Genomic DNA, 11,015 nt, shown 5'->3' on the forward strand with positions numbered 1-11,015 from the left:
CAGCGTCTGGATGAGGGAAACAGAACAACATTAATGCTGACACGGGGATTAAACTGAGGAATATACAGATAAAGAGAAGGCAATCAATAAAGTGATGGAATCCAGGTGAGTCCAATGAAGCACTGATGTGCGTAACGATGGTGACAGGTGTGCGTAATGATGGGCAGCTTCTGTATATCACCATACCTTGTCACAGCACTGATTGGCTCAAACGCATTAAGAAATAAAGAAATTCCACAAATGTACTTTTAACAAGGCACAACTGTTAATTGAAATGTATTCCAGGTGAAGCTGGTTGGGAGAATGCCAAGAGTGTGCAAAGCTGTCATCAAGGCAAAGGGTGGCTACTTTGAAAAATCTCAAATATAAAATATATTTTGATTTGTTTAACACTTTTGGTTAGTACATGATTCCAAATGTGTTATTTCATAGTTCGCTATTATTCTACTCCTCACAGCTCATTAATAACACAGATGATATACTCAGCTCAGTACTCCTCACAGCTCATTAATAACACAGATGATATACTCAGCTCAGTACTCCTCACAGCTCATTAATAACACACAGGAGATACTCAGCTCAGTACTCCTCACAGCTCATTAATAACACACAGGAGATACTCAGCTCAGTACTCCTCACAGCTCATTAATAACACACAGGAGATACTCAGCTCAGTACTCCTCACAGCTCATTAATAACACACAGGAGATACTCAGCTCAGTACTCCTCACAGCTCATTAATAACACACAGGATATACTCAGCTCAGTACTCCTCACAGATCATTAATAACACACAGAATATACTCAGTTCAGTACTCCTCACAGAACATTAATAACATGGGATATACTCAGCTCAGTACTCCTCACAGCTCATTAATAACACACAGGAGATACTCAGCTCAGTACTCCGCACAGCTCATTAATAACACACCGGATATACTCAGCTCAGTATTGACCCAGGCTACGTCCCAAATGGCCCCCTGTTACTCATTTTAGTAACACACTACAGTGACCACACTGAGACCACAGAGGTCAGAAGGGACCCTCCCTCAGCTTCCGGGAGATTCAGACTAAAACTATCAGCCATAGATGTCAGTAAGTTCAGGGTTGAAAGAAAGACAGGGTAATGTATCTCCCTCGTACTGTGAGTGTTGTCTTTCTATCAGTAACAGTATGTACATATCTCCTCCTCTCTCACTAACAGCAGAAATACAGCATTCAGCCGTATGGCTAGAAACTACACGCTCTTTGTGATCCATTATCTGATAGATAGAACACACACACTATAAGCTTTAGAATATAATAAGAGTGCCATGGTCTGTGTGACCTATCAGTTTAACTAGTGGAGCCAGAAAGCAGATATTCTAAGAAGCGTCTGTGCAGACATGATCCCCAGAGCCCTGAACAGCAGAATGCTGGAGATAGATCTAGCTCTATATATATGGCTCTGATTGGCCGTATCTCTGATTTATGCTAATCTCTGACCATGTAAAGCCTCACATCTTTAACAACTAAAAATAGTCTCCTTTTTTCTCTGGGCTCCACAGGGCTAAATACCGTATTAATGCTAGAAAGAATGTGATGAGCAATGTTAGAGAGAAATGTAATGTAGAGAGACATATATAGAGAGATATGAAATGGAGAGAGACATATATAGAGAGGTATGAAATGGAGAGAGACATATATAGAGAGATATGAAATGTAGAGAGACATGTATAGAGAGATATGAAATTTAGAGAGACATATATAGAGAGGTATGAAATGGAGAGAGACATATATAGAGAGATATGAAATGGAGAGAGACATACTGTATATAGAGAGATATGAAATGTAGAGAGACACATATAGAGATATATGAAATGTAGAGAGACATATATAGAGAGATATGAAATGGAGAGAGACATATATAGAGAGATATGAAATGGAGAGAGACATATAGAGAGATGAAATGTAGAGAGACATATACAGAGATATGAAATGTAGAGAGACATATATAGAGAAATGAAATGTAGAGAGATATATGGAGAGATATGAAATGTAGAGAGACATATATAGAGAGATATATATAGAGATATGAAATGTAGAGAGACATATACAGAGATATGAAATGTAGAGAGACATATATAGAGAAATGAAATGTAGAGAGATATATGGAGAGATATGAAATGTAGAGAGACATATATAGAGAGATATGAAATGGAGAGAGATATATATAGAGATATGAAATGTAGAGAGATATATATAGAGAGATGAAATGTAGAGAGACATATACAGAGATATGAAATGTAGAGAGACATATATAGAGAAATGAAATGTAGAGAGATATATGGAGAGATATGAAATGTAGAGAGACATATATAGAGAGATATGAAATGGAGAGAGATATATATAGAGATATGAAATGTAGAGAGATATATATAGAGATATGAAATGTAGAGAGACATATACAGAGATATGAAATGTAGAGAGACATATATAGAGAAATGAAATGTAGAGAGATATATGGAGAGATATGAAATGTAGAGAGACATATATAGAGAGATATGAAATGGAGAGAGATATATATAGAGATATGAAATGTAGAGAGATATATATAGAGATATGAAATGTAGAGAGACATATATAGAGAGATATGAAATGTAGAGAGACATATATAGAGAGATATGAAATGTTGAGAGACATATATAGAGAGATATGAAATGGAGAGAGACATGTATAGAGAGATTGAAGTTAAGGGACAAGAGACACTGTGGATTAGGGCAACTTGGATCAGGTAGGTACTGTATGTTTCCTCCACCAATCATATCACTCCATTCATTCATGATATCATCACCCTGTGGTGCAGTTTGATGACGTCACTGTGGCCGCCAGAGGTAGGTACCAGGTCGCGTCTGGCATGTTGTGTGTTCTGTATTTTTGTGACGCGTGTTGCACGTGTGTTGGGACATGCAACACTGACTTTTCTATTGTAGCTTGACGTCTGACGGGTGTGAACTCTCTTTCTGATTGGCAGAATATCAACCAATTAGAGCTCTTTGGAGACATCTCCACACTCCCGGACATCTACTCCCCCTCGGTGAGTACACCACCCCCCCCCCCCTTCTCTCTCTCGCTCCCTCCCGACATTTGATCAGGGTGCAGTTAGACCACTGTTTTGCGTGTGTGTGTCTGTTTAGGGAGGGTGAAAATTAGTTTTTACCTGTTCCTCCCCATTCTCCTCTCTTCCCTCAGACCCCTGCCTCTCCAGCCAACACCCTGGACCCCTCTCTGGGCCTGCAGCCCACAACCGAACTCTTCACCCCCTTCAACCCTGCCTCCGTACCCTCAGGTAAGAACGCTCCCCTCTCTTCTCCTCTCTTCTTCTCTCCTCTCCCTTCCTCTCCCCTCTCTCCTCCTCTCTTCTTCTGTCCTCTCCCTTCCTCTCCCTTCCTCTCCCCTCTCTTCTCCTATCTTCTTCTATCCTCTCCCTTCCTCTCCCCTCTCTTCTCCTCTCTTCTTCTCTCCTCTCCCTTCCTCTCTCCTCTCTTTTCCTCTCTTCTTCTCTCTTCTCCCTTCCTCTCCCCTCTCTTCTCCTCTCTTCTTCTCTCCTCTCCCTTCCTCTCTCCTCTCTTTTCCTCTCTTCTTCTCTCCTCTCCCTTCCTCTCCCCTCTCTTTTCCTCTCTTCTTCTCTCCTCTCCCTTCCTCTCCCCTCTCTTCTCCTCTCTTCTTCTCTCCTCTCCCTTCCTCTCCCCTCTCTTCTCCTCTCTTCTTCTCTCCTCTCACTTCCTCTCCCCTCTCTTCTCCTCTCTTCTTCTCTCCTCTCCCTTCCTCTCACCTCTCTTCTCCTCTTTTCTTCTCTCCTCTCCCTTCCTCTCCCCTCTCTTCTTGTGTCCTCTGCTGTGCTCTTTGGAGCAGAGCTGGAACAACTATCAATCTGTACATTTTTATGAGTCTGTGTGACGGTCTGAATAGATCTGTACATGATATGACTGATGCTCATTGTGGATGTAATGATCATAGTTCAGCAGAACCATTAAGACACAACATCAACCACAGGCTAAATTCGGTCACTGCTGAGGAGGTACATGGGGTACTCTGTGTGTGTGTGTTTATGTGTGTTTGTGCGTGTGTTTATGTGTGTGTTTGTGCATGAGTACAACTCTCTCCTCTCCTCTCTGTGTCTAGGTTATGTGACGATGGGAGCGGTACCTCCAGGTCATGTGTGGTCCCAGCAGGCGTTTGCAGCCCAGGCAGGTCCTCTGTTTGGGGTCCCGTCCCCCATGGGTCAGTCCCTCCCTGTAGCCCAGGTCCTGCCTGGAGGCCAGCCTCTCATCTGGGGCCAGGCCAACCTCTTCCCTGCTACACAGCAGCAGTGGGCCGCCATGACTGGAGCAGGTATATGCACACACACACGCATGCACATACATACATGCACGCACACACACAGGGATGCATGCGCACACGCACGCACACACACACACAGTAAAGTGTATTTTCCTGTGTCTAGGGTTCCCTGCTACAGCCTACCTCCCAACCCAGCCAGGGTCTCTGCCTGCCATGTTCCTCCCAGTCAATCAACCCTGCGACGGCCTATCATCTGCCGGCGCTGCCTCGAACCCCGCCCCCTCATCAGCCTCCAGTCCACAGCATGCAGAGAGGCAGCGGCAGAAGATGAGCAAGGTAGGATCATTTTATTCCAGTGATTTTATTTCAACCGAACAAATCAATGGAGAGTCAAGTCACATTTAGAGTAATGGCCTGGCCACGACACACAAGCTCTATACAACAGCTTTTCATTGGCCAACGTCTTCCATAGTGTGTCTTTAACATCTTCTACTCTCTCTGTAGGAGATGTTTAAGGACTTCCAGCTAGTGAAGCCCCCTGCCATGCCTGCTAAGATGGGGGACCAGCACCAAAGTCTAGCAGGGACCTCAGAGGCCTTCAGTTCCTATTTCAGCCGCGTGGGGACCGTCACCGATACAGACGACTGTGACGACTTTGACATCTCTCAGCTCAACCTCACTCCTGTCACCTCTACCACGCCCTCCACTAACTCACGTATGTACCTACACCTGGCTGGTTGTATATGAGATGACTTTCTGTTTGGAAGTTCCCTCCAACCCTCAGACCATTCCACCTCCATGTTTGCCTCCACTCCCAGTCTGGTTTACTTTCTATATCTCAGGTGATCAACTGTCATTTGTTTTATTGTATGTGTCGTTGCAATTCATCTTTTAGCTATCATCATCATCAGCAATAAAACTAAAGAGAGACAGTCGTTGTCCCCCTCTCCTCCCCCAGCTCCGACCCCGGCCCCCAGACAGAGTTCTCCATCTAAATCGTCGCTGTCACACGTTAGTGACCACATTGACCACATCAGTGACCCTCCCACAGACGCCACCGACCCCCCCACAGATGACTCGTTCGGCGAGGTGGAGGGCTCCCCCAGTCGCAGTGGAGAGGAGGATGCGGTGAGTGACTGTGTGTGTGTGTGTGCCCGGAGTGTGTGTGTGTATTTAGATCTGTTGATGAATAGGCTTTGCATCAGCACAGTGGGCCAGGTAATTATTCTCTCTGATTGGCTACTCTCATAGCTGGCCTGTGTGTGTGTGTGTGTGTGTGTGTGTGTGTGTGTGTGTGTGTGTGTGTGTGTGTGTGTGTGTGTGTGTGTGTGTGTGTGTGTGTGTGTGTGTGTGTGTGTGTGTGCGCGTGCGCGTGTGCGTGTGTGTGTGTGTGTGTGGCCAGTAAAGCATTAAATTAGCTGCTTGAAGTGTCAGATAGATCATTAAGATGTTATTAATGTTAGCAGGTAGCTCCATACATCATCTGATCTGTAGCACCATGTTATTATTCAACTGATGAACTACAGGAGAGAGAAAAACCCTAGGGTCTTTTCTAGGGCAATTAATATTTATTATTCACCAAATCTATATGAGAGAGAGAAAGAGTGAGAGAGAGAGAGAGAGAGAGAGAGAGAGAGAGAGAGAGAGAATTAGAGAGAGAGAGAGAAATAGGGCAGTGAGCGAGAATTGCATAGGGAGAGAGGAATGGGAAGAGACTATTCCCGAATGAAAGCACTGGAGTCACCAACCTGACAATGGTGAAAGAACTGAATTGGAGGCTATGCTTTCTACCATTGATTATTTTGACCGTTTATTCCCAAGTATCCCCCCTCTCCTCTCTCTCTCTCTCTCTGACAGAGGGGTAACTCAGCTGAACCTTGGGGATCTAGATATTTTTCCATATTACTATGGAACAAAACTCAAATAAGAGTGAGAGAGAGAGAGAGAGAGAGGGGAGAGAGAGTGAGAGAGAGAGAGAGAGAGAGAGAGAGAGAGAGAGAGAGAGAGAAGCAGCCTCCCACTCTGTGGTGAGGGAGTTAGTGTAAAGAGCAGAAATGTTTCACGAATCAATAGAGGGGACTTTTAGCACAGCTCAGTGTGTGTGGGTGTGTCCATTCTTTCTGTCCTTTAGTACACTGCTACCCTGTCCCTTTGCTGCCTGTATTCTCCTATTTTCTTATCCTGATTTCACCTACAACTGTTTCTCTTTTTCTTTCTTCCCTTACTTCCCTGCTCTTCTTTCTCCTCTCCTCTCCTCCCCTCCCTCCATCCCTCTCTCCAGGCGTGTGGGTCTGGGTCTCCATGTCCCAGTGAGACAGCAGGTTCTAGTCCAGCCCAGACCAGTCCACCTGCCGACAGCTAGATAGATGCTGGCTGGGTGCTGGGTAGGTATCTATCCTCCTTCCTCTCCTCCTCCTTCTCCTGCCTCCTTCCTCTCCTCCTCCTTCTCCTGCCTCCTTCCTCTCCTCCTCCTCCTGCCTCCTTCCCGTCCTCCTCCTTCTCCTGCCTCCTTCCTCTCCTCCTCCTTCTCCTGCCTCCTTCCTCTCCTCCTCCTCCTGCCTCCTTCCCGTCCTCCTCCTTCTCCTGCCTCCTTCCTCTCCTTCTCCTGCCTCCTTCCTCTCCTCCTCCTCCTTCTCCTGCCTCCTTCCTCTCCTCCTCCTTCTCCTGCCTCCTTGCTCTGCTTGCTGTCAGCCTGCCTGTTCCAAGCACACCTTTTCTGATCCTCTATTCATCCGCTCTACTCTGTCTCTCTCTCCTGTCTTCCCTTTGTATCTCTCCCTTCTCTCTCATCCTGCCTGCTGCTTGCTCTGATGGTGGCATGATGTGTCTGACTGCCTGTGGTTGTGTTGTGTGGTTCTGCACCTGTGTGTGTGTGTTGTTGTTGTGTATCTGTGTTTGCTCTCCCTATAGCCACCAGAGGTGTGTGAGTATTACTACAGTGTGTGTCTTTAAAACAATCAGATGACTTCCTTAATGTGCATGGCCATGCTGTCATGATGTTGTGTTCTGTTTGTCATGCATAGCTACATCTTTGCCATGGAATAAATATTGCGATACTGGTATCGTCACAGCCCTAGTATAATGAAGCAATAAGGCCCGAGGAGGTGTGGTATATGGCCAATATACCACGGCTAAGGGCTGTTCTTAGGCACGACGCATTGCGGAAACCGGTTACCAACGGAATTAAAGCAGTACAAATAAATGTTATGTCATACCAGTGGTATACCGTCTGATATACCACGGCTGTCAGCCAATCAGCATTCAGGGCTTGAACCACCCAGTTTATAAAAATGGTATATAATGGGATGTAAAAATGTATATATCCTAGACTGCCTTTCAGGTTAACAGAATGTTTTGCATTGAGAGACTTTCCACCACTGGCAGTGGCTTTACATGATCTCTGACACAATGAATCTGCTTATATAGAACATTGTGTGTAAGGATAAGGGTGTCAGTCAGGCCCACACACAGGGAACTATGTAATGACAGTGTTTTCATCACTAATACTGGGCTGCCGCCACTAATGACAGGCTGCTATTCATTTGCATGAATTAAAACCCATGAAGAATCCTAAACCCAATCACTACTCTGCAGACAGCCATCAGACCTGCTGGGATATGTTCTCCCCTTCAAGTCTCCTACACACCACGCATGCACGCACGTACACACTTTCACATGCACTCCCGTACACACACACACACACACACACACACACACACACACACACTGCTGTAGGAGGGAGACGGACTTGGGTCATAATAACGAGTCTCCCAGTCACACACACACACACACACACACACAAACACACACACACACACTATAGGGCTGGGAATTGCCAGGGACCTCATGATATATACTTAGGTGCCGATACGATATGTATTGCGATTCTCTCGATTATCACAATTCTATATGTATTGCGATTCAATACTGTGATTTTAATGCGATTCCATGGTCCAAACGTATTGTTCGCCACATGTCTGCTGCAGAGGGACAAGAGAGAGCCATGACAAAACCCGTTTTTATTAATCATGGCAATAAAAGTGCTAAAAACAAATTGGCTCCCTTTTTAAAAAGAAGATGGAGAACAAGCTATGAAGGAAAAATACTGGAGTTTTGGTGCAGGTACAACCGACTAGAGCAAAAGTTATATTGCGATATTGCTAAAACAATACGATACGATATATCATCAATGAGAATACCCCTATATGTAACTGTATAGATTTCATCCATCACTAATGCTCTATCTATGCATACAGCAATACACGACCCAGCAGCGTGGCTGGTCTCTCTGTCTGTAGCAGGGTGCTACTGCCCTCTGGTGTTGACAACAGGAACTGAATGTGTTGAAACTGGGACTTGAGACTAAGGAGTATGTAGACAGAAGGGGACCTGGGTTCAGGCCCGACTCGGGTCCAAGTACTTGTACTTTGAGTGTTTGCTTGAGTCTACCTGGAGTGCCACATGGGTAGGTTTTGTGGTTTTTGGACTTTTTTACTGGTTTGATGAGCCCGACAAGCTCAAACAGGCACAAATAAAGTATTTGAAAACCAGGTCTAGTTCAGCCCAAGTGGGTCATGCTAATGCTAACATGCTAACAGTGTCTCCTCTCTCTCTGTCTACAGGGGAAGGATCTCTGTCTGCAGGGAAAGGATCCTCTCTACGCCCAGGTCAACAAAGGGAAGAAATAAAGAGACACACTGGACACTGGACACTGGACTGACCAACCAACGCTGACCAACCAACCCGATGTGTGTGTGTGTGTGTGTGTGTTACTCCTCTCAAGCAGCAGCCTGGCCACCCCTCTAACAAAGGATAGAACGCTCCATCTACTCCCTCTACTCTCTTTTCATTCATTCATCTCTCCGTCTCTCTCTCTCTCTCCCTCCATCAAACGTTGCTAGAGACTATGCTGCCAAAAGGGGACTGGGCCAAGTGTTGTCTCCCTTCCTAACTCACACAGTGTTATCAGACATGGACCAAATGAGTGTCTGTAGCGAGTGGATCCTGTGGGACGAGGCCGGAATGGTATGCTGGGATCCTTATTTTTGATTAGCCAGTTTATTGGGATCTTGGCATCTGATTGGCTGTTTGGGTGTTTCACCTTCATGTGAGCGTCTGCTGGATGACTATGCAGAAACAGACTCTCTGGGAGCTACTCACACACACACACACCGACACAGTGTTTTGCCAAATGTCTCTTCTCAGACAGATTCAGAGGGAAGGCTTCAGAGGGAATGGACTCAGCGGGGCATGGATGTTGCCAGCCTAACGGGCACCGCCTGGCATGGACGAACATTGCCAAATTACCAGGCACCTCCGCCTTCGGATGGATGTTGCCAAACTAACTGATTCTGTGATTGAACTGCTCATTCTCTATAATAGCTTTTGTACAATATCGATTAAAACAGACAAGGGGAAATTGAGTTTTTATTTTATAAATCCATCAAGACGCTCTACTGTCAGCTCTACTGGAGTTGCACATTCACATGGCTTTAAGAGACCTGATCGTTGGTTTGCCAAACTCATTTTGTAAATAATAATAATAACAACAACAACAACAATGATCATTCTGTCCGCAGGACTTCCGTGCCATAAAATAGGCAGGCTTCAGTTAGGCTACCAGAAGGTATCAAGCAATACCAACATCTCCTCTGTCTGTCTGTCTGTCTGTCTGTCTGTCTGTCTGTCTGTCTGTCTGTCTGTCTGTCTGTCTGTCCAGGTTTCTGTTGCTCTCTCAACCCCTGACGTTGTTTGGTCTATGATCCTATAAGTGTCTTTCCCTAACTCAGACCTCGTCTACACTGCAGTCCTTTGTTGATCAATATCCATGTGCCCTGTAACCTCGTACAGTCATACCATCCTCCTGTCTGTGCGTCATATAATCTCTCAGTCTGAGTGACGGGAGCATTACCCATCATCACAACCACACCAGACACTCCCTACAGCTGTATGTCTGTCATCAGCCCCTAGCCCTGCTCAGCTGTCTGCCTCCATGTCTGTCTGTCGGCCGGTCTATCCGTCCGTCTGTCTCTGCTAGTACTACATCAACTGTGATGCCAATGACTCCCTATTTTATGGCCAGAATCTCTGTGTAATTAGACTTCTCTGGACTGACAACTGATTAATAACGACGTTTGGACAATAGAAGAAGAAGATGAGGAAGTGGACTAAAAAGGGAAAAAAATGCTGTTTGATTACGTAACATTTCTAGACATATTTTAACCTTACCTCAGATAGCGGTTTCTTAATGTAAATTGACACATTATTTTTTATCTTTATGAATACAACAGCATTCTACAGTGGATTTTTAGAGGACTTTTATTTTCTGTTGATTTACATCTCCACCATGTATTACAGTTCCTATTAAACACATCCCAATGACAGCTGGTTCCGGGTGATCACTACGCATGTGACGTGTGCGCGCCTAATCTCTTTGTCTTCTCTCACCTGCCTGATAGACACAGGATGGCTTTAATGAAGGTTCAGTAGACTACTTGTATGAATAATATCCTACAGTACACCTGTACTCTATGTTTCTCTAACTAGCCATATTGAGTACACACAACGTATTATTATGTCCACGTTTTTACACAATCCATTTAAATCTGTGTTTCTGTATCTTGTATGGCTTGTGTCTTCTGAATGCAGTTTAAATACACCTGTTCTTGGAATGCTGACAGACTCCTCAAGCT

The 11,015-nt window shown here is 45.0% G+C and overlaps 1 protein-coding gene across 14 annotated transcripts in view; it reads left to right on the plus strand.

The window, feature by feature from the left end:
- LOC110521633 (disabled homolog 1) overlaps positions 1-10,706 on the plus strand; it is a 99,797-nt gene extending 89,091 nt beyond the window's left edge. For 11 of the 14 annotated variants that reach the window (XM_036968687.1, XM_036968685.1, XM_036968683.1 and 8 more), the window contains 8 exons: positions 3,014-3,076; positions 3,232-3,328; positions 4,165-4,374; positions 4,487-4,659; positions 4,828-5,038; positions 5,282-5,451; positions 6,605-6,707; positions 8,946-10,706. In XM_036968687.1, the coding sequence (XP_036824582.1) occupies positions 3,014-3,076; positions 3,232-3,328; positions 4,165-4,374; positions 4,487-4,659; positions 4,828-5,038; positions 5,282-5,451; positions 6,605-6,685 (1,005 nt within the window). In that variant the 3' untranslated portion in view covers positions 6,686-6,707; positions 8,946-10,706. The remainder of the gene's footprint in view (positions 1-3,013; positions 3,077-3,231; positions 3,329-4,164; positions 4,375-4,486; positions 4,660-4,827; positions 5,039-5,281; positions 5,452-6,604; positions 6,708-8,945) is intronic. The other 3 variants (XM_036968689.1, XM_036968690.1, XM_036968688.1) reach the window with 3 other exon arrangements.
- Positions 10,707-11,015: the final 309 nt, after the last annotated feature.

Source organism: Oncorhynchus mykiss, chromosome 30, assembly GCF_013265735.2.
Source record: "Oncorhynchus mykiss isolate Arlee chromosome 30, USDA_OmykA_1.1, whole genome shotgun sequence".
In the NCBI taxonomy this organism is placed as follows: Eukaryota; Metazoa; Chordata; class Actinopteri; order Salmoniformes; family Salmonidae; genus Oncorhynchus; species Oncorhynchus mykiss.